The following is a 24693-nucleotide window of genomic DNA, read 5'->3' as shown; positions in this document are numbered from 1 at the left end:
GCCTCCCGCCCATGCTTTCCCTAGAGTACAGAGAACCAGAAGAATTAGTACCGCCTCAGAGTTCCGAGGTCCAACAGAGAGAAGAGCTGCACCGTGGGAGAAGTACAGACGAAAGCTCTCGCGAGAGCTCCTCTAACCCACGGGATGTGGGGGGAAGGGAGAAGTGGAACGAATGTTGTGGCGGACAGAGGGGAGGGGAAGTGGATGAGTGGCCCTGCCCTTGGTTTGGGATTGGCCTGAAGTCGAGGAAGAGACCCAGAGTGGAGAGTGACAACAGCAGAGGGGAATGACGGATATGACTTAAGTAGGGTGGGAAGGGCGGGGCGAGGTGGCCAGAAGGGCATTGCGCAGGCGCGGACCCGGAGCCGCGCCGGGGCATCGTTGTTACCTCAGCTCAACGTTCAGCTTGCGCGGACAAGTCCCGACCCCGCGTGCCCTACACCCCGCCTTTCTCCCCATCCCTCCTCGGGGCCCGCCCCCTCCCCCGCCCCCTCCTCTCCACTCTTTCCCCTCCCCCAGCTCGGCGTCGTCGAAGATAAACAATAGTTGGCGGCCGGCGAGCGCGTATCCAGGACCTCGCGCGGCCGGGCTCGGCGGGCGGGCTGAGTGGGGCCGGGAGGGTCCCGGCCATCCGGCCATGGCGGGACTCTACTCGCTCGGGGTGAGCGTCTTCTCCGACCAAGGCGGGAGGAAGTACATGGAGGACGTGACCCAGATCGTGGTGGAGCCGGAGCCGCCGGCCGACGACGAACTCTCGCTGGGGTCGTCGCCGCCGCTCCCCGGGGACGAGACGGGCCCGGGGGGCGAGGGTCCCTCGGCGGCGGCGTCCCGGGAAGGACCTCGCGAGCCTGCGGGCGGCTCCGGGGCCTCGTCGCTGGCCGCGGGCCGCGGCTACTCGCGGCACCGCCGCCGCTCCTCAGTGGCCTTCTTCGCCGTGTGCGACGGTCACGGCGGGCGAGAGGCCGCGCAGTTCGCCCGGGAGCACCTGTGGGGCTTCATCAAGAAGCAGAAAGGATTCTCCTCGGTAGAGCCGGCCGAAGTGTGCGCCGCCATCCGTAAGGGCTTCCTTGCCTGTCACCTGGCCATGTGGAAGAAACTGGGTGAGTGACCGTGACCGTGACCGCCACCTCCACTCCCCCCCCACCCCCTATCCCGCGCGGGCTGCCTTCCCGCCTTCCCTGCTTCTGTCTGATTCCTTTCTGCTTGCACCCCCCCCCACCCCATCATAGCGATATGAGACCATCGCTATAGCAATGAGCTCCCCCCCCCCCGGGGCCCCCCCCCCCCCAGCTTCCCAAAGCCGCAACAGACCATTTAAAACCCGGCGCTAAGTTTTGGTCGAAAGATAAAACTACCCGATCATCCCGCCTTCTCTTCCCGCCTCCCTGAGTCCCTGTTCAATTGAATGTGTCACCCTCCTTCCCCTTGCTTCTTACTGCTCTCTGGAGGACTGGGCACGCTGCGGTCTTCCTCCCCTAGTCCACACTCGGTGTGTGTTCTGTAAAACTGAGTTCTTGACAGTCGGGATTGGGGGTGAATATGCAGAGTAGGATTCAGAATTGTAGAACGGGGTGCTCGCACATCACAGAGTTGAAACCTCAGAGGCCATCTCGACCTAGTTGGCGTCCGAAAAAGAATTTTCCCCGCAGCTTGCCCGACAAGCGGCCCAGCAGGTCTCTTCTCGAAGACCTTATGCTCCAAGTGTTAGGGAGTTTTTCCGTTCCTGGAATCTAAATTTGCCTCTTTACAGCTTAGACTCGTTTTATTTAGCTCCTAGTTCTGCCCCTTGAGATTCCGGCAAAACAAGTCTAACTCCTTTGACCTTCCTAAAGCCCTTTGGAAGAGTTATTATAATACTCTAACCCCCTTCCAGGTTAGACATCTCTAATTCTTAAAGAACTAAGAGAATGTGAGGAAATTCTGTGATAAAGCACTACAGAATGTTTTGAATACTATTACCAGTTGCTGCCTAGTATTCTTTTAGGAATTCTTAGTTTTAGGAATAACAATCCAGATAAATTGAGTAATAACAATATAACTGAAATAGATCTAATGAGGTCTTTTAAGAAAATGCTTGCAAAAATTTTGGTTTTGGAGTATAAGCGACAGTCGCAGGCAAAAGGAGAATATAGTTGAGGTTACTTTGTTGAGTAATTTTTAGAGCCGGTTCCCTAATGCAAGAAAGGCCAGGAGGCTTAGTGAATAGAAGTCTGAACTTGGTTTGGAAGATCTATGTTCAAATCCTGCCTCTAGACTCCAGCTGTAAGACAGACTCACCCATTGAACCTTTGGCATCTCTGTAATAGGCTGTGAACTAGGATGGGGGTGGAGAGGAGGGAGGGAGTTTCCACATAGTGGAAAGCTTCTGCAAAACAAACTCAAAATGTAAGGTCAGGAAAACTTAACTGTTTATTAATTTCTGCGCATGTGTCTTAAATCAATGTAAGATAAAAAAAATCCCTGTTAGGTTTGTGCTTTTCAGAGCTTTTTAATGTTTCTGGAGTAGCATACTTAATTAGCCAAATATGAGATATTTTTAAAAAACGCTGGTATAAGCAAATTGTGCCTGTGAACAAGACGCCTCCCAAAGTCAGTCTTCCATCTGCCTGGCTTTCTGCCCAGAGTTGTTTGATTGAGGTATGGACCAACCAGTCAGCTGTTGAGAGCTATTTCCCCACCAATCCCAGAGGCTCCATTATATATGTGTTTTGTTTTTGAGTATCAAGAAAGGAGTTGAAAGCACTACAGTTGATTCTAGAAGTATAACACTTTTGTACACAGTTGTAACAAGGTGCAAAGGGCAAGACATAAGGCATTATTTAATATTACTGTTTACACGTAAAGCACTTTGTTGTAAATGGAATTATGGCAAATTTAGTATATAAATAAAAACATACCACCCTAGCAACCTTCTGGTTATTGACTCAACTAATTTGCTTAGAAACACTCTTGCTGTTATTTTTATAAATCATGGATTAGGCCTTTGTTTATAAATTTGTATTTCTAGAAGAGAGATTTTCCAGAGTTATTCATAAATGCTTCTAGGCTCTTTTAGGACAAATAAGGCAAAGAAAGTATGTTTTATACCACAAACTACAGGCAACCCTGGATAAAGTAAGCCTCATTCACCTAAATGGTTGTGTTCTTTAAATTTCTTTTAGAGCAAAGTACACAAGAAAGTATCAAAGGCTTGACACTAAAAGAGGTGTATTTAACGTATAATATTAAAAGAATCCTCCTACTTAGTTTCTTGAGAGAAAACACTTAATAAAGTGGTTTCTAACTATCATACAAATTCTAGCATACAATGGAATCCACAGCATAAATAAGTTGTGAGAATAGTTAAGTAAAATAGCATGTGTGATTTGGATGAAGGGTACATGCATTCTTATTCTTGATTAGGTTTCTTTTTGTTAGAGGAGAGGACTGACTGGTTTATGTTTTCTAGTATCAGTTTTGCCTAGTGTTTTTGGCTAGAGTTTTATTCCCATGTAAATTGTAAAATGTAGTATTATTAATTTTTTTGCTTCTACTTTGATCTTTAATAATATGTCAATAGATCCTTGGGTTTGCTTTTGCTCTGCAAGGCCCAGTGATACTTTTACATTTATATTTTACAATTTGTTTAGCCACCGGGTATACAATTTGTTCCCAGTTTTAAAATGACAAAATACTGTTACTACAGATAAATTTTATCAACAGCTTTCTTGATGTAAAAACCTTCTAGTGTATCCCATTTTCCTTAAGAGATTTGTCTAGTTGTACTTCTGAGAACTTCATGGTTTAGTGTGACCAATGGAAAAATTTTCTCTTGGCCTCCCCTAGGTATCATTCCTCCTGTGGATGATAGGAGAAATTAGTTCATCCAAAAGAAAGGGAAAATTACTTTGTTATCATGTTGAGGGAATAGGATATTATGGAATTTATAATGGGTTGTATTATGACTAAATACTAATACATCATTTTCTTTCTATTGCTTACTAATAAGCCTTATCATTTTAATCCCTACCCTCCTTCTTGCCCATGTGTTAGAAATCTGTTATTGCTTAATTAATTTGGGCCTCCACTTGAGCAGAAAAATGAGCAGTGTTTCATAAATCTGTTTTCTTGAAAAAACACATTTTATCTGAAATTGATATCATTTTGAAAGATATGGGGACAGCTAGGTCATGCAGTGAATAGAGTACCAGCCCTGAATTCAAATGGGGCCTCAGACACTTGGTAGCTCTGTGACCATGCGCAAGTCATTTAACCCCACTTGCCTCCCTTTGAGCCCCTTCTCCCTACCTGCCCCCCAAGAAAGAAAGATCCAGTGTTTTTTTTTCTTTGTCCATGTTGCTTTCGAGGAAGATGGGGTGAGAAATCTAGGAGAATAATATCCAACTTCAGTCATCTATGACTTTTATTTCAAACAGGCACTGTGTTAATATAACTATATCATGATAAAACTTTAGAGGAAAATGAATATTGTATTATTTAGTTTAGGGAAGTTTTATTAATAATTAATGCTGTAATATCTCTTGGTGGACCTAATTAAGAGAATGATAAAAGTGATAGAAGAAATCTTTTTCACCTCAGACTCAGAGCTGGAAGGAACCTTAGACTTAATCTAATTCAGTCCTTCTTCCCTTCAATTCATTTTGTAGTGGAGGGGACTGAGACTCAAAAGAAGTTTAAATGATTTGTTGAAGGTCACAAAGCTAGTTAGTAACAGAGCCAGGTACTCAAATTAACAGGTTGTACAGTGAAGGTTTAATGGGCTTTAGTGTGAAAGAGAAGTTGGTAAATACTTTAAGGTTCATTTATCTGCTGCCTAACCTATAATTTTTCCCTTGAGTTATACTCTCCTTTGATGATGTTTTAAGTTTGTGAGAATGCATCTATACATTAATTTTATGTGATTATGTTTTTAAAATTGTAAATAAGTTGGATCTAGTGAAAAAGCTACTTCTAATGTCTTTTTATAAAAGGCAAAGTATGTTAGAATCCTTAACTTTAAAATTTTAAAAATCTTTTAAGTTATATTTGTTTTATGAATTTTTTTGTAATTTAATTGAACATCTATAGCTCCTAGTGATTAAATAAATAAATTCTGGGCAGGAGAAAGAGACACATGGAAAGACAAATATGAAAAGTATACTTGTCTCTATTGGGCAGTATATATAAAAATTGTAGGATTTACTAGTATTTCTCAGGTTTTTTTTTTTAATTAAATTGTTAGATTTACTATTCTAGGGAACTCTTAGGTATCTTGTGCCTTTTTTTCAGGATGTTTGTATGAATATAATTTTTAAAGACAACTGTCATTTTTTTTCTTTCTACATATTCTCTAATCACCTAATAAACTCCATCAAGGTTGTTGGTTGACTTTTTTTTTTAACTTCCATTATTATTGATGGATTCAACTTTACCCCAGTCAAGACGTTGTTAACATTTAGGTTCCTTTAATTCTCTGTGGGATTTTAAAATAGTTAAGCCTTTGTATTTGGTATTGTACTGTGGTATCCTATGGCATCATTTTTTCACTTTTGTGATTTTTCTTTGTTTTTAAGTTTCTGGCTCCTCTTATGTGTTGTAGATGTTTAATAAATCAGCTTTCTCTAAAGTTAAGATTGAATAGGAAACAATAAATAATCTGTCCAGCCATTAGAAGTAAGTAGCTTAACATACAGTTTAACATATACTAGCCTCTAAATATAAAAACACAATCTAAAACCAAAAGAATATGCAGAAGTAATAGAAATAAAATTGAGTAGTTTTATTTTGAGGTAGAAACGCTGGAGGATTGAACTAGATAAAACATTTTTGATACTTAACAAATAGGATAGTATTGACATTTCCTTAAATTTCTTTGCTTTGTGGAATTTATATCTGTTGTGATTAAATTCTAAAATTATAGTAGTACCATGTCTATTTTTTGTTAAGTTTGTGTTGAAATATACAACAATAAAACCTACATTTCTTTTCTCATTACAGCAGAATGGCCTAAGACTATGACTGGCCTCCCCAGCACATCGGGCACAACTGCAAGCGTAGTTATCATCCGAGGTACAAAGATGTATGTAGCTCATGTGGGAGACTCAGGAGTGGTCCTCGGAGTTCAGGACGACCCAAAAGATGATTTTATCAGAGCTGTGGAAGTGACACAGGACCACAAACCTGAACTTCCTAAAGAAAGAGAAAGGATTGAAGGACTTGGTGGGAGGTAGTGTATTGTTAAGTTTTTTTTTTCTTTCTCTGTCTTACTCACCTTATAGTAAAGATACAGTTTCTGTAACCTTAGTTGTATTAAGGATGTGTGTGCATATATCAAAATCCTTAGCACATTTTTCTTTTACTAAAGTTAGAGGCATTCCTCACTTTCTTCTCCACGTTGTGGTACAGTGGAAATAGTGCCAGGCCTGGAGTCAGGAAGACCTAATTCAAATCTGACTTCAGACACACTGGCAGTGTGACCCTGGGAATTTAATCACTTAACGTTTCTTTTAATTCACTTTCTATAAAAAGAGGAAACCTCCCAGGGTTGTTGTGAGGATCAAATGAAATAATAATTTTAAACGATTAGCATGGTTCTGGGCACATAGTAAGTGCTGTATAAATGTTAGCTATAAAAATAATGTTTGTAATATTATTATTATTATTACATCGGAGGAATTCTCTGGTTGTCTGTGATTACCTTTTGCTACACAACCAGCTCATCTCTTCCTGCCCTATAATCCCTTTGAGAGATCTTTTATTCCTGCTCTTTGCAATTACTACTTAGATTTTGCTTCCTAGTCACACCTGCCATGTCCCTCTGTGTGGTACTCATATTTAGTTTTTCACAGGCCATGGTGGTCTGCATCTTGCTGCCACTTGGAAAATGGTAGTGTTGGAAAACTGGGCTTTTACTTTCATGGCAAGTTTAGGCTCTGAAATCTTCTAAAAGCAATCCAGACTGCTCTCCTTTTCAACCCTTAGCCCATCTTGTTGGCTACCTTTATTTCCTGTCTCAGATATACTACTTATTGGACAAACTCTTTAGGTTGTCCATGCAAATGCATGATGAAACCTGGACTTTTGACATTGTTTTCATTCACTTAACCTTCCCTGTGTAGATGGACAGGCCAAATTCCTTTGAGTGATTATGGAGGCTTTAAAGTGTCTTGGGGCGAGATAAAATCAGCACAGTGTTATCTGTAGCTTATAGTAAGGATGACTCTAACAACAATGGAAGAGCTCACCATCCACAGGGAAGCCCTCTTCAAATTGAACTTTCTGCTATTTCTCTTCCATCATAGTGGCAAATAAATTGTTAGTGAGAGAATAACATCCTGTTTTATGTCTTTCACTTGATGTTTATGATCAGAAGATCACTGAATACTATTATTTCTGTTACATTTTCTAAGGTATCCCTAATGATGTTGATTTATAAAGGGAAACATTTTGTTAAAAAAGAACACATAAGGTAGCATTTTGTTCTAACATACACACACATACATATATGCATGCGTGTGTGTATAAAACCAACAAAAATATGTGCATAGTACTTATGTTCTCAACACCTTTCAATAAATTGCAAAATGGGGAAATTTGGTCCCTTGTTGAATGGAAAGCCTGCCTTGTTCCTTATTAATAGCCTCATTGAGTTCCTTTGATTTGTATATAAATGGATCACTCTGTTAAAGGTTCTGTGTAGTTGGAAAAGTAGCTAGATAAGTTTGTAGTTTTTGATGTTCACTTGGTATTTTTTTGTGTGCATATTAATAAGGTCTAAAACTTTTGCTGTCTTCATCTCCTTTGGAGACCTTGCTTATTCGTTCCTTAGTGGCCTCACAATTGTTTTGCATCTGGCATGGATTTTTTCTCTGTATATACATTTAATCTAGTCCACCTTATTTTTTCATCTGTATTTTCTTTTAAGTGTCATATCTTCTGTGATATTAGAGTCCAAGTATGATGGTTCCCCTATTTTTTGCACATTTTTTTCCATTTTTTCTTTTGTTGCCTTCTTTTCATATTTAGCCTTAAATGCCCTTTGGATGACTTTCCATACTGTGATATCTTATCAGGTTTTTACTTTCATCACTTCTCACTGATTTAAGATTATAATGCTTATCTTCGCTATTTTCCTTTTTGATTTGCCCTAGAGATGAAATATCTCCTTTCCTTCCTACCATTAGCATTGCAGTAGATGAGCAGATAATACCAACCTGAAAGTCTTTCAGTAAAAAATTGTTACACCTGGGTCAACTAGGTGGCTCAGTGAAAGTAAAGCTCCAGCCTCTGAGTCAGGAGGACCTGAGTTCCGAACGGGCCTCAGACACTTTAACACAAAAAAACTAGCTGTGTGACCTTGGGCAAGTTATTTAACCCCAATTGCCCTCCAAAAGGCAAAAAAAAAAATTGTTACTCCCACTCCCTCAAGTCATTGTTAAAGGCTGTATGATAGGCTTAGTGATTGGGGTTCTAGAATGAGGCATGGTTCAGTGTGAGGTTGGAGGGAGGGTTGAGCCAAAACCAATATTCAGATATTTTTTCTCTTGCCTGCTGAAGCTAGATTTTACTGTTACTGCTTTCTTTCCTTCTGTCCCTGCCAACTATATGTCTACAAGCAGGTATTTTTGAGACTTGAAACTTAAATTAATTTTATTAGTATATTTTCATAGTTTAAACCAAGGGCTTTTAACTTTTCCATGTTGCAGATCCCTTTGGCATTTTGGTAAAGCCTAAGGATACCGCAAAATAATGTTGTTTTAAAATGAGTAAAGGATTGCAAAGGAAACCAGTTATATCTTATATATGTTGACTATATTGAGATCAATATACTAAAAAAATTTATGGAGCCCAGTTTTCTAAACTGAAATGTAAGATCAGCTAGAAGCAGGTAGTAAAGTAATAACATAAGAATATATTTAAATACATTTCATTGAGATTAAAGCTTTGTTTTAAAATTTATGAAATTAAAAAAAATAGTGCTTATGGTTATTTATATTCCTTGTGAGGATCTCATGTTGGTATTGTGTTTCTTTCATATGGTCCAATCCATAGATCCAAAAGATCCAAGGTTTTTTTTTTTAATTTTTTTTCCAAATGCTTTAACTTCTGATTTACATCATTCATTTACACCAGATTTTGAGTTAAAAATTTTCTCCCTGTTTTTCCCCTACCCACCGCCCCAAAATAGCAGTCCCACAGGATATCCCCTCCTCCAATCTACTCTCTCCCATATTTTCTCCCATACCCCTTTCCACTTTTCCAGTGGATCTATATGCCCCTGTGCCTGTATATCTTATTTCCCAATTACATGTAAAATGGTATTAATAATAGTATATATATATATATATATATTTGAATATTTGATTTTAAAACTTTGAATTCCAGATTCATTCCCTTCCTCCCTTGTCACCCACCCTTACTGGGAAGATAAGCAGTTCAGTATAGGTTGTACATGTGTGGGTAATGCAAAACAATAACATAGTAGATATATTGTAAAAGACTAACTATATTTCCCTCCCTCCTTTCTCACCTCCCACTTGTTCTATTCTCTACTTTGATCCTGTTCCTTTTCAAAAGTGGGTGCTCCCAACTTCCCTCCCCCCCCCCAGCCTGCCCTCCCTTTCATCATCCCCCTCATCCGCTTCCCCCCTGTCCCCCCCTATTCTCCTGGAGGGTGAGATACCCTATGTAGTATGTATTTCATTCCCTCCTCAAGTGAAATTATGGGAATAAGGTTGATCCATTCCCTTTTGCCTTCCTATTCTTCCCCCATGAGATATTTCACATTGCCTTCTATTCTTTCATTTGTTTGGATCTGTTTAACAGCATCTTGATTTCTTATAAAGTCACTAGCTTCCATTTGCTCCAGTCTAATTCTGATTCTTTTTCCATCTGGCAAATTTGGCTTTTTAAGGCATTCTGTGCCTCTGCGCCAGCCCCCTTAATCTTCCTGGCCCCCATCATCTTCATGGCCTCTGCCCAATTGATATTTTTCTTGGAAACTTTTGGTGCAGGAGTTCTGACTTCATTGTCTTCCTCCTTTTCCATCCTTTGATCCTTTTTGTCCCCAAAATAGGAGTCTAAAGTTGGATTGCTGAGCTTGCTTTGCTTCCTTTGTTTGCTCATGTTGTCACTCAATTACTTGACTTTTGAGCTTTTTGCCTCAGTATAGCTCTGCTTCCAAAGAGGGGAGCTTTGTCCCAAATTGCTGGGGTTTTCTCAGCTGCTGGAGCTATTAGTTGGCTACCCTCTCTGAAGCCTCCACGTGTCTCTGGTACCTGGTCACACCTTAGGACCCACACCCAAGACAGCGATCCAGATCCAGTTTGGTCCCCTTACAATCTGCAGGCCAGGAGCTCTGAAGCAGCCACATGGAGGCAGCTCTTGCGCCTCAGCAACTTCTCCCTCTGGGGGGCAGAGGCTGAACCGCACTTCTGGACCCCCTGTTCCCACAAAGTCTACACTGACCTCTCACTTTGTCTTTGGCATTTGTGGGCTGATAATTCTGGAAACCACCACAGCTGCTGGTGATCCACTTTCCTGAAGTCCCTCCAGCGGGGGCTGGTTGTGGCCTCCCTGAGGCTAAAACCGAGGACTCAATCTGGGCTGGGCACAGCTCCCAGCATGCTGCAATGGACCCTTCCTGTAGGCCTGCTGAGCTGTCTTCAGTGGGAGGTTTGTTTCACTCTGTCACTTTCTGGGTCCTGTAGCCCTAAAGTTTGTTTAGAGTCATTTTTTATAGCTATTTGAGGTGGTTATGGAGGGGGGCATATGGAGTTTTCCTGCTTCTACACCGCCATCTTGGCTCCACCCCCTAGGAATACTTTTTATTTGGCATTTGAATTGGTTTTAAAGGATGTCTCTTAACTTCAGCAATGGAAGGAAATGAAACATTTCAGTTGTGAGCAAAGGCATGGAGACGGTGATAGGATAATACATATTTAGATGACACAGATCAGTGCAGTTTACCTGGAGTGCCAGATTCACTCACTGCAAGAAATAATAATGTAAGACTAGAGTGATAGAGTGGCACCATTTTATGAGAAGCCTTGAATGCCAGCCAGGCAGAGGAATTTTAATTGAACTCTCAGTTGATAGTGAAGATTTTTCATCAGAGGTATAAAATAGTGCTGACTGAGAAGATCATGATTTACTGTGACCTAGGGGTGGAGAACTTTGACCTTTGTACTTTGTGTCCCTTAGGGAGGCTTGCTCCTTAAGGATGTTTGAGTTAAGGACTTACTGAATGATATCTTTTGTTTAAAACTGTGTGGCCACTTTAGTGATAAGTTGTTATGTTTTAACGTGAATGCCTTTGGTTTTTGTGAATGTTTTGCTTTAATTTACTGCCGAATAAATAGTTGGCTATACTATGTGATTAGAACCTTAAAGTGTTTACAGCAGCAGTCCTCTGGAAAGTTGCTTGTGCTTGGCTTTACAGTCCATCAGGAAGAATGTTTTTTCGGCAGTATAATATAGAGGATAGAGAGCTCACCTAGAGGCTCTGAAGACTTGCCTTACTCTGACACATTATGACTGTGTGACCTTGGGCAAGTCACTTAGCCTCTCAGTATTATAGACTGGGCTCTGAGTATAAGCTGTAGAACTCCTGAGCTTCACTGGTAGAGGAAGTTTCCTTATCTGGGAGTTTCTTATACCATTGAAATCACAGATCTATGCCCTAGCAAGCTACATGGCTCAGTGAATAGAATGCTAGGCCTGGAGTCTGGAAGACCAGAGTTCAAATGTGGCTTTAAACACTTACTAGCTGTCTGACCCAGGGCAAATCAATTAAACTCTGACTGCCTCAGTTTCCTGAACTGTTAAGTGAGGAAAATAATATCTGCCTCCCAGGGTGTCTGTGAGAATCAAATGAGATAACATTTATAAAGCATTTGGCATATAGTAGGCACTTAATGCTTATTTCCTTTCTCTTTACCTATCCCCTCTGATGGAGTATAGGTAAGATCTGTTAGGAGGATGGTTACAATTGTTCAGTCAGGTGGTAATATGAGGGCTTGTAGTTGGGTCATTGCAGTGGGAGTAGAGAGAATAGATGAAAGATAACTAGTGTGGTGAAACTGACAATACTCAGCTGTTAATTTAATTAGAGTAATGAAGTAATAAGGAATAGTTAACTGGCCCAAGTTTTGTTTATTCTAGTCTCTTCTTTTTCCTTGGTTGGTCCCTTGCATAACATTGACTGAAATCTTCCTTTGGCATTTCGGTTTAAAAAACAAACAAACCAAAAACTCATGTAATAGTAGCAGTAGGGAAGCATGGCGCAAAAGCACCAGTTTTTGGATTATTTATTTATTAATTTTTTTGGTTAGGAATGTACTTTCTCATCCCTTTGGTCACGTACTTAATAAACATTTCAGTGGCTGTTTCCAAGCTGATTGACTCAAATGTTTTTTGGATTCTAGGAGGGAGATAATATTTTTAGCAGTGATTGTTTTGGTGTATTTAGAATCAAGAGTGGCTGCTGCTTCAGCTGATGTGGGAGTGGTGGATTAATTTAGTATCTTTATCTTTGGAATATACCTAACTTGTTTTGGAGAGTATATACACAAAACTCAAGTATGTATAAAAGACCCTTTTATACAGTCTTGTGTCTACCACTCCTATATATTTTGCATCTGTTCTCTATCTATAATCAGTCAGACCTTTCTCTATACCTAAAATATACTTCCTTTTTTTCTCAGCTTTTCAGTCTTTTTTTTTTTCTTAAAGACTTAGCTTTAGGGGTGGCAAGGTGGCACAGTGAATAGAGCACTGGCCCTTGGAGTCAGGAGGACCTGAGTTCAAATCAGGCCTAGGATAAACTTGCTAGCTGTGTGACCTTGGGCAAGTCACTTAACCCCAATTGGCCTGCCTTTCCCCCTCCAAAAAAAGAAAAAAAAGACTTTGCTCTAGTGCCTTTTCTTTCTTATAGCTTTTCTTGATCGCCTGCTCTACCAATCTGAAAGTGATCTTTTAATTTTCAAACTGTTCTAGAGGACTTTGCCTGAAAGTTTTCCTTTGGTCGCATAATTCCATGCCTTGTGTTGTTCTTGTGTGTTTGTCTTATCCTTCCTTCCCTGTAGAATGTCAGCTTCTTAAGTGCTGGAACTCAGATTTATTTTTGTTTCCCCAACACCTGGCACTCAGTATTTATTAAATTTAATCAAATTACTGTTAGATCCAAAGTTTTCTTTGCTTATAAGGAAACTGACATGGAAGGAGTAACAGTAGCAGAGAAATGAATGCCTTTAAGATCATGACATCTTTAAAGCATTCTGTGTTCCAATCCTTACAAGCAGAGTCATTTCTTAAAATTGAGTGTTAGATAAGTTAAAGCAATACTTATAGGAGATCTCAGTCTTATATTTCTGTTCTATAAGGATGCTTAGATAACCTTCCAAATCTCAGAAAACCCATAAACTCTCTGGTCTCTGCCCTTTACTCCTAAATTTATAGCAGACCACCTTTATAGTTAGGTTGAAGCCATTCCGCATGACATCTTTATTCTTATTTTATGCATCCCTTTTTGCTTCCATAGCATCTTATAATTGAATTACTTATAGATTTAGACCTAGAATAGACTTTTAGAGATCATTTAGTCCCACTCTCATTTTAAACATGAGAAAATTGAACCCCAAAGAAATGAAGTAACAAGGACGCATAGGCAATATGGAGCAAAGCCAGGTGTGTGTTTTTTTTTAAATTCTTAAACTAAACCAGTATATTTCCTCATGCTTCAAAGGAAGACATTTTTCTTTTCAGGATTCACTCTAACCTATACTTTTATTCTTTTCATCTAACTTTTGTGGGACCTTGATACATTGCCTATTTTTGTGTGCCTTCAAAAAATTCACAGTAATCATTAAAACTGTCTAATGTAGTTAAAAAATAGAGAGATTGGCCATTGGAATAGGTTAGGTACACAAAATACCGAAGGAAGTGCTGTACCATGTCTTTTGATAAATCTAAAGATATCCTGATTACTGTGGTTGGTAAGGATTTACTATTTCACAAAAACTCTTGGGAAAACTGGAAAGCCGTCTGGCAGAAATCAGGTAAATACCAGTATCTCACACTGTATATCAAGATAAACTCCAAATGGAGGAACAAAGATAAAACATGCTGCCTGTTTCCTAGTAGAGAGTCAATGGATTCAAGATGCTGAATGAACTGTACTCATAACCAGTGTGGAATTTTTTTTTGCTTGGCTACCCATATTTGGTATAAAATCTTTTTCCTGCACCCCCATGGGTTGAGGGAAGCTAGGGAGGAGGATGTAGTGTTGGGGTTGCCCCCCATGTTCCCCAATTAAAGGAAAGAAAAGAGGGTCATTGACACTTGATAAAAATGAATAGAAGAAAACAGAAGGCAGACCAGAAAGAGATAGGACAACCTTGAAGATTACAGGCTGAAATTATTCTATACTTACAAAATCAAGCTAATGATAGCTTATACATAATAGATTTGCAGTTTCCTGTAGACAGATCTCTTCTTTTAAGTTCAGAATAAAATAAAAAATACATGTTTTCCATATTGGAAAAATATTTATCCTGTTGTTCTCTATTGTCCTATGTCTCTTCTTCCTTCCATTTTTTTAGAATGCATTGTCTACATTTATCTTTGCATTCTTTACTTCTCTCTGGAGTAAAACTCATTGAAATCTAGCTTCTACTCTTAACTTTGTAGTGCAGTTGTAGAATTGTACTCTTGAAGGCACCTTATAGTTGTCACAGTTAGTTGCCTTTTTTAGTCCTCGATCTCTTTGAATTTCTTCTGCAGTTTTGATAATGTGCTACTCCTTCCTTTTTGATATACTGGTTACTTGGCCTTCATGATACTATGTTCATTTGGTTATGCCTCTGTTTCTTATATTTTATTCCTTTCTTTTCTAAATCTGGACAGTGGTTAAGTTTAGTCTTTGGTCACTGGGTTCTCATGCAGAGCTCATATTTACTCAGACGTTTGGCTTTATCTAACACTTTTATGTCTGTCACCTCCACATACATATAGACATGTATACATATATGTGTGTATGTATATACATATATTTTTTTCAGTGCTGATTTGTCCATGAAGATTTGTCCAGTTTTGCATTTCTGATTGCCTGTTGGATATCCAGGTCAAAAAATGTCCCACTATCAGTGCAAACTCAGTATAATTAAAATGGAAATCTCTGCTGTAGAAATAACTTTTTCTGCTAATGGAACCATCCATCTTATCACATAGGATCAAAATATTGGAGGCATCATAAACTTTGACCTGTCACTTACCTTCCTCATGTGTATTCCTGATAATATCTCATTATGTCCCTTTCTCTTTTCCTGATGTCAGTACTCTTCATTCAGATTTTTTTTTCATCCTATTGGGCTACTTACATAGCTTCCTATATTCAGCGTTTATGCCCCTTTAATTCATTCATACATCATCATCAGGTTAATCTTAAAATAATGTTTAATCATTACTGTCATGTTTTCATGGAGTCACTTAGTAGCTCCTGGCTGCATGCATAATGAAGTCTTAGTCTTGACCAACTACTCACTAACTTTTATATTGTTTAATTTTTCTTGTAGCCCTATATTTCTTTCTTTTTTAAAAAAAAATATATTTTTTAAAGCAATTGGGGTTAAGTAACTTGCTCAAGGTTACATGGCCATTTATTTCTGGGTGTGGTGCTAAGTGTCTGAGCCTGGATTTGATCCCCAGGTCATCCTGACCCTGGAGCTGGTGCTCTTACTCGCTGAGCCACCTGGCCTCCCCTAAGCAATTGGGGTTAAGTAACTTGCTCAAGGTTACACTGCCAGGTGTTTCTGGGTGGGTGCCAAGTGTCTGAGCCCAGATTCGATCCCCACGTCATCCCAGCACTGGAGCCGGTACTCTTACTCACTGTGCTACAGCCCTATATTTCTCTTGAGAATATGGATTGGATCCTTTTTCTATCCCCTATGATGTCTAGATTTTTACTTGGAATTGGCCCTCAAATATTTATTTTGGTGGAGGCAATTTTTATTCTTAAGTTTGTATTAATTGCCCTAGTAAAATTAATGAAAGAGGAAAAAAAGTTAAACTAGCTTATTTATATTTATATTACTTTAGTCACCTTTGTTTTACTTTTTTCTTTTTTTTAGTGTGATCAACAAATCTGGGGTTAACCGTGTTGTTTGGAAACGACCTCGACTTACTCATAATGGTCCTGTTCGAAGAAGCACAGTTATTGACCAGATCCCCTTCCTGGCAGTTGCAAGAGCACTTGGTAAGCAGGACTCATAAGTTAGGTGGGACCTTATAAGCTTCACCACCAGTTAGTACACTGTGAAGGAGGGGCATGTTCAACTGGCATGTTTTAGAAAGAATAATTTGTCATTTTGAACTCTTTATTAAAAATGCATTAAGTGAAGAGGAAGACCACTGTGTTAAACTGGGACTATACATAATCTCATCAGAACTTTGCTATCCTAGTCTTTTAGATCATAAAATTGTTCATGTATTTTAGTAGATATTGTCTCATTGGCAGGTATTTTGGACCTCTTATAGACTTAAAAGCGACTTAGGAATGCCTTCCCTATTTTATCCTCTCAGATAATTAAGAGATTTTCTCTGATAGGTTCCTTCCTACGAAGGTCTTTTTGTCTTTAGCCAGAGGTGAATTGACTTAAATAGAGGAAAGAGGCAATTTTCTAATCATCTTAATGAATGCAAATTTGTTTCTGTGTTGTTAGTAAAGAGACATGCCTAATACTTGTGGTTAAGGAGAGGGGTGGTGTAGCTCTGCTAAATATATTTTCTTCCCCTTTTTAAAGAAAATACTTTTTATGGGTCTTACCCGGACTTTTTTCTTTATGAGTCATTTTTCAGTCTTCCCTCCTCCAGATTAAATCTTTTTTTTTTACAAAAAACAATTAAGCAAAAGCGGATGAAAGCATATGACAATGTATACATAATTCTTCCCTGGTTGTATTACCCATTGCTCTGCTGTTGGGAGATAGTTGTGGATGTGTTGGGGAGCAGTGGTATGGATGAACAGTGTTTATTCATTAAATACATTTTCTTATTGAAATTACTTAGATATAAGTTACTTCTAGAAACTACTCTTGAAACTTTACAGTTTTGGTCACTTTTGGTAAGACCTTTTGAGATTCTGAGTATTGTTAGTGCCCTCTGTAGCTTTTAGAATATGATATCTAGACTTTTATTAGGAAGGTTATTTGTCAAAAGCAAAAAACCTGTTTTCTGGGGAGTAGAAGTCAAAGTACAGATTATTATGTTCTTCTGGCTTTTATCTCAGGGCAGGGTTAATTTGAGGGAGGATGAGATCTGGACTAGAGCTGTTTGTTTCTTATGGGCTGAGGTGCTATTTTGTTTCTGTTATGGGACATATACATATAATTGATTTCTATTTCCTGGCAGAGTAATAAGTGCTGGAGGAAGACCTCTCCTTAGCATGTACTTCTTTATCCATGGTTCTAGCAAACCCAGACATTTACTGGACTGCATTACAGAGTGGTAATTAAAACAAAACCAGTCCCTTTCATGCTTTCTTGAATAGACTTGAAGTGTATACAGTCTTTTCCCCAGAGATCTTAAATGCTTTGCAAAGGATTAATTATACAAGCCTTAGTAACCCTGTTTTAAAGATTGATGAACAGAAGCAGTAATGAGTTTAAAATGCTTATGAACATATAGTGAATCAATGACTTAGGTGAGGATAAAGCCTAGTGTTCAATAGTTTTTTCTTCTGCTTTTCTCTGTAAATTTTTTGTTCTCAATGCTGTGTATGGATTTACAGTTGGTTCATTTTTGTACTTTTAACTTCTTTTCCATTGTGTCTCTTGGGTTTAAAAAAATGTTTAAAAAGCCCAATTAACTTTTAGTCTAATTTCTCTTACTAAGCTAATGAAAGTTTTTGGCTGCTGCCTGTGTACAGAAAGGGATTCTTGGAAACTCTCACCTGTTCAGTACCCATCATGGTCCTTGATAGCTCCTTCATGTATGAAGATCATTTCTAAGGCCTGCTAAATCCAAGAAGGAGAAAATGAAAATACCAGTCACTTCGCAGTACCAACAAATATAAGATCTTGTATTCATAATACCTTTTTCTTTAAATGACCTATAACAAACTTGTGTGGGACTGATGGAAAATGGTTTTTGGAGGGGCTATGTACTAGGAAAACCCTCCTTAATCAAGATCCAAAGGATATGCTTCTTTTGTGGAGATTGGGTTTTACTTTATATATCTTGGCTAACCAAAGCCCTGATCTGTGCAAGTACAGGTGAAGGAGAGAACAAAGACTTCTCTTTGTGCTTAGCATGTTGTAAGTTATTAAAAAATACTTTTTCATTCATTCCTTTATGGAGAAATCTTTTGAGAAATAGACTTTCCAGCATAACTCAATGGATTGTTACCTGTTTTTCTATTTGAAACCTAACCTATATCATTTCTCTGGCACTAGTTATACAGTGTCAGTTTTGGCATGCTCGCTTATAGAACAAAGATTGCTAGAGCAATTATGCTTGTGGAAATAAATGGGTTTGGGTGTGAGTAGTTAGGGATATGAAGATACACTGGTGTCCATATGCTAACTGAACAGAGCTGTTAAGCCAGTTTTACAGATGGTGTCTGAAAGTGGGATGGGAAGGGAAAGGAGGAACCATTTCATCCTGTGATTTCAAAGATAGGAAGGCTGCTCTCCTCACATTCTGTAGATGACAAATAAATCCAGGGAGGCCTATTTCATTGTTAGATATAAACATACACACATACATACATATACATACACGTATACTGAATTCTATATCATTCTATTGCTTCTTTTGAACAGGTAGTCATTAAATCCATAGAATTTTCATGAATGCTTACTGCTTTACTTTTTATTTTTATATTTTTTCCCATTTATGTATAATAACAATTTTTAAAATTCATTTAAAAAAAATTTGGGGGCGGCTAGATGGTGCAGTAAGTAGGAGAGCACCAGCCCTGGAGTCAGGAGGACCTCAGTTCAAGTCTCACCTCAAACACATAACCTTTACTAGCTGTGTGACCTTGGGCAAGTCCACTTAACCCCAATTGCCCTACCTTTCCCCCCTCCAAAAAGCAAAAAAAAAAAATTTTTTTTGAGTTCCAAATTTTCTCTTAACATTTTGTCTTCTTGAGAAGGGAAGCAGTTTGATATAGATTATACATACGCAAAACGACTACTTTATTTTTTCAGCATGTTAGAGAGGAGAATACAGTTGTTCTGGAATTCTGTAGTCTAGAGGACAAGGGCAGTTCAGTATTCTATGACAAGAACAAACATTTAAGTTTACTGACATTTTCTGATCTTATTAGAGCATTGCTTACCCCTACAATATAAGCTCTGGCAGGTCCAGATGGAAGAGAGTTAAATATAGATCTAGTGAAAGGACTATAATCTAAGCTTCAGGTTAGTTAAGAATGAGGTGTATTTCCAGTAACTTTGGCACTTTTAGGTATTTTCATTTCCTACAATTTTGAAGACCAGTGGTGGGCAATTTCTGTCAAATCAACATGCATTTATTAAACCCAGTTTACTATATGAATGCCAGGTACTGTCCTAACAGGAATACAATAGAGGCAAAAAGAAAAACAGTACCTCCCCTCAAAGGATGTACATTCTGTGGGAGAAAGGTATCACATAAAAAGAAGCTTTGAAAAGATGGATAGAGGAGAGGGAGGAGGGATTGCTTGTGGGTGCATGATAAGAGTCTGTCAGTGGAGGAAGTTCATATTGGGTTGAAGTCAAGTCTCTTTCATGTATTTGATTAGGAGTCAAGTTTGGCAAAGTTTAGTTTCTTTGCCATTGTTGTATTCTCATTATTTTATTTGAAGCTTCTAGTGCTTGATTCTCACTAAGAACCACTAAATCTTATGTTTTTAAAATTAGACTGTAGCTCATTAAAACTTAAATTTGAAAGGGTCATTAGAGATGCTTTAGTCAAACCTCCTACTCTCTCTTTAGAATCTGCTTCTACTTTTAATACCTCTTAGGGATAGTGACCAGACCACATCATAAGGCATTTCCTAAAAATCCATTACTAGAGATCTTTTGTTGTAGAGTTCTTCCCTCTCATTCAGTATAGGCTTGATGAAAGGAGTATGATTTGAAGACTAGTTTACTTCCCTAACTTTCTGATAACATTCAGGTCTTAATTATATACTCTGTAGTAACATGGAACACGTCTAATCCTTTCATCTGTCTAGCTTTTAAATGTTGTAAGTTAATGTGCTGTTTCTTCCCCTCTCTTTAGGTTACACATATCCAGTTCCTTCATCACTTCATCATTTTCTCGAGATAATTTCTAGACTCCACTATTTATTGTCTCCTGACTATACTCAAGTCTGTTAGAATCCTTAAAAGTATGGTTTCCAGAATGAAGCTTAACATTACTAATGTAATTTAAGCAATGAAATGATGTCTCAAGTCTCTATTTCCATTACTGTAGCCTAATATTGTATTAGGTTCTTTTTAGGGTCTTCATCATACGTTAATCTTGGGGTCTACTTGTACTACCAAATCTTTTTCACATGAAGTGCTGTAAAAACTGGTATTTCCTGGTTTATACCGTGTTTCCCTGATAATAAGACACTGTCTTATTAATTTTTTTGGACAGAAAAACACCAGAGGGCTTATTTTCAGGGGAGGGCTTATTTTAATGAACATTGACAGCAATTTTAATAAACAAGTAAATGTGAACAAAAAAATGTACCTTTATTCAATAAGCAAATCACTGGGGAAGAACAGGATGATGCGCTCACTGCTCCAGCTCTGATTGTATGCAGCTTGGAGCGCGGCGTGCGTTTGGGGGGGGCAACGGTGCATAACAGAGGGTACCGTAATGTAGCGTGTAGCGCAGGGGATCACCTTCACTACAGTAGCAATCTCAATAGGGCTTATTTTCGGGGAGGGCTTATTTTAGAGGAATCTTACACAGTAAGGGGAGGGCTTGTTTTCGGGATAGGTCTTATTATCGGGGAAACATGGTACTTCGTCTATATATGAGTGAGTGAGTGAGAGAAAGAGAGAGAGAGAGAGTGTGTGTGTGTGTGTGTGTGGTGTGGTGTGGTGTGGTGTGGTGTGGTGTGAACTTAAAATTCAGGACCTTACATTTATTATCTGAAACCAAGATGAAATCTTATAATAGCTCACATTCATGTTGTGTTTTACAGTGAGGACAGTGCTTTTTATATCCTTTAATTTCATTTATCACAGCCATGTTATGAAGATATATTTTACAAGTATTTTTATCACACTTTACAGATGGGGAAACTGAGCTAGACAGAGGTAAGGTGATTTTACCAAAGACACACATCTAGTCAGTGACAAAACTGAGATTTGGAGTTGGATCTTTTGACTTCAAGCTTTATACTTTGCTATATATTTTGTCATAATGCCATCTACTTGGACTGGCTTAATACCATCCAAATAATAGGTGGTTACTTTCAAGAAAATTTCAAATCTTGAGTCTATTGTCTGTACTAATCCATTTATCTTTGTGTCTTAAGCACATTTGTTAAGAATGCTTTCTATGTCTTTAATCTTATCCTTATCATTGACAAAAATGTTAGTTAGGACCAAAGACTTGTGGCTCTTCAGTAGAACATTTTAGTATAACTTGTTCCTTCAGCCAACTCATTATTTAGGTGACTATTGAATACAAGGTCAGGGTAGTCTGTGTGCTGTGGAGGACACAGAGGTGAAGTCTTTGTTCTCAGGAAGCTTATTGACTATAAGAAGTACCATATAAAAAACATAAATTTTCTGTGTCATTTTTCATACATGTTTAGTGGTACAGGTATAAGACATGAAGATATTCAAACATTTGATTAAGAGAGCAGTGTAGATACATTTGTTGCCAGGTAAATATAATGGAAAAAATTAGAGGGGCCTTATCTTCTTCTATGTGTACTCTCTATGGCCACATGGAATTATTTGCTTTTTCTAAACAAATCTTTCCTCTTCGTGCTTGTGTATCTTTCTTTGTCCTGGTCTCTTCTCCCATTTCAACCCAGCCAAATGTCAAAGCTTAGCTCAGTTGCCAACACTTCCACGAAGTTTTCAATTTGAAGATAGTCAGAATTTATCTTTTCTTCTGCATACCTATTAAACTTTATAAAACTTATTGCGTATTGCCGAGTTCATGTCTTTCCTCGAGGCCTCATAGTTACTAAACCTTTAAGAGGCAGGAAACAACCTTATTTTTTATTTGTCCTTTATAACAGTAAGCAAAATTCCTTATGAGTATACAAAAATCAGTAAATACACAATAAATATTTGTTGACTAAATGGTTAGTAACCTATTTTGTGTAATTTTGAAGCAAACAATTTCAATTCTCTTGAGAATCAAATACAAATTACTGGGTAACCTAGTAACATGAATTCTATTGAAAATTAGTTTTGTATCCCTTGTTTTTAGGCTTAGTCAGGAGAGGCAGTGGTAGTATATAGTCTAATTGTAGTTGACACTCAAGGTAACTTATTCTTTCATCTTATGTGAAGATCTCTTCCTCAGTTTCTCCTAATGTGGAAAAGATGCCAGTGGAGCCCTTTGGGTTGTCCACATATGTTATCTAAATTTTCACGTATACCTTACTGACATCTTTTATTCTTTGAAGTTCATTATTTGTTGCTTAACCCACCTCTGCTCCCTACCCACCATTTGCCTCATCACTGACCTCTCGGGTGTTATACTAATTTATTGACCAAGAAAGAGATAATCATGTGTATTTCTATAGGCACTTTTAGTTCCCTTTTTTTTTAAGTTTGACACATTTTGGTTTGAGCATTTATATCATTATATCATCTAATGTAGCATGTTACTATTTTTTGACTCTTTTGATAAATTTCAGATGTACATTGCTGAGTTTCTGCTTGTTAGCCATTTACTACCCTGTTATATTATTTTGAGGGAATTTAGTAGATTAAAATTTTGTAGGAATAGATCAATAATACTAGCATGAATTTTGGCTGATAAAATTATAGCAGAGCTGCCCTCTTGTGGTTTCCAAATGAAAGTTCAGTTAAGTTTTCAATATTAGTTTTTGGGTCATAGGGTCAAAGATTTATAACTGGAAGAAATATTAGAATCTATCTAATCAGGGGCGGCCAGGTAGCACAGTGAGTAAGAGCACCGGCTCCAGTGTTGAGAAGACCTGGAGATCGAATCCCGGGCTCAGACACTTAGCACCCACCCAGAAACACCTGGCCATGTAACCTTGAGCAAGTTACTTAACCCCAATTGCTTAGGGGCAGCCAGGTGGCTCAGCGAGTAAGAGCACTGGTTCCAGTGTCGGGATGACCTGGATCAAATCCAGGCTCAGATACTCAGCACCACACCCAGAAACAACTGGCCGTGTAACCTTGAGCAAGTTACTTAACCCCGATTGCTTTAAAAAAATAAAAAAAAATTAAAAAAAAAGAATCTATCTAATCAATCCAACCTCTTTTTATTTTTGCAGTTTCCTCTGTGATACATGACTTTTTATTCTACATTTAAAAAGCGCATTTTACATGAAATCTTTGCATCTCTTATGTACAGTTTGATTTTCTTAAATAATAAATTCAGCATGTAATTTTTTCAAATTGTTTTTGTCTATGATTTTTTCTGGCTTTCCTTCTGTTCTTTTCTATGTATTTAAAAATTGCCTCAGAGGGGCAGCTAGGTGGCGCAGTGAATACAGCACCGGCCCTGGAGTCAGGAGGACCTGAGTTCAAATTCGACCTCAGACACTTGACACACTTACTAGCCCTGTGACTTTGGGCGAGTCACTTAACCCCAACTGCCCTCCAAAAAAGCAAAAAAAAAAAAGCCTTAGTGACCCTTCTTTTTTGTGTGTGGTGATGATGGGGGAAGGAATCTCTCTTATCCCTAGCCCCTATTCCTTCTTTCTTTCCTGCCTTACGTTCCCCCCCCCACGGAAAAAAAAAAAAAAGAAAATACTTTAGCAAGTATGCATAGTTAGGCAAAACAAATTCATACATTGGTTCTATTAAAAAATATGTCATACTCTGCACCTTGAGTTTCTTACCTCTATCAGCAGTTGGTAGCACCTGGAATCTTACTTACCAACTCCCTTGTTTTACAAGTGAGGAAACTGAATCCCAGAGTGGTAAGTGATTTGCCCAAGGGCACCTCAATAAATAAGTGATTGAGGTTGTATATGAATATAGGTCCTGACTCCAAGAGCAGTGATCTTTGCAGTTGACCACACTGCTCCCTTCATAGAGTAAAATCCAATAATCATAGAAACTTAGAAATGGTCCTCTTATTTAAATCCCTTATTTTACTGATGAGATCACTCAAGCAAAAGGTGATATATGATTTGGTGTCAAGGTCACATATTGAGTACATCGAGCATGATTGATTTACTGGGGGCCAGTTATGTCTGGAGAACGGAAAATGTATTTTATTTGAGAACAAGCAAGCATTTTAAAATTCTAGACCAATGAGTTTGAGTTTTAATTTCTGGGAACTTTCTAGAATGTATTATTAGAGGTATGATTTGTGAGACCTTAGGTAAGTTTCAGTCATTTTACTGACTGCTGAACCTCATCTGATGCTCATGTCCCATCCCCCTTCCCTCCCCCCCCCCCCCCCCCCCCCCCCCCAAAATACTTACATCCACTACCAATCCAGTAACCCTATCAAAAGACTCTTTCTCGCTGTAGCATGGGTGCTGGATGGCCCAAGTAATTATTT

General features: G+C 38.5%; 1 protein-coding gene across 2 annotated transcripts in view; it reads left to right on the top strand.

The window, feature by feature from the left end:
- The first annotated feature begins 517 nt into the window (after positions 1-517).
- PPM1D (protein phosphatase, Mg2+/Mn2+ dependent 1D) overlaps positions 518-24693 on the top strand; it is a 45192-nt gene continuing 21016 nt past the window's right edge. Inside the window, exons 1-3 of one of the 2 annotated variants that reach the window (XM_069078068.1) lie at positions 518-1100; positions 5980-6205; positions 16107-16231. In XM_069078068.1, coding sequence (XP_068934169.1) covers positions 638-1100; positions 5980-6205; positions 16107-16231 — 814 coding nt within the window. In that variant the 5' untranslated portion in view covers positions 518-637. Of the gene's footprint in view, positions 1101-5976; positions 6206-16106; positions 16232-24693 lie in introns of both variants that reach the window. The other variant, XM_069078066.1, reaches the window with a different exon arrangement.

The sequence above is a fragment of the Petaurus breviceps genome, unplaced genomic scaffold, assembly GCF_028583685.1.
Source record: "Petaurus breviceps papuanus isolate PSGF00001 unplaced genomic scaffold, PetGlider_PUasm1.0 91023, whole genome shotgun sequence".
Classification (NCBI taxonomy): domain Eukaryota; kingdom Metazoa; phylum Chordata; class Mammalia; order Diprotodontia; family Petauridae; genus Petaurus; species Petaurus breviceps.
This window is presented reverse-complemented; position numbering and strand designations above follow the sequence as displayed.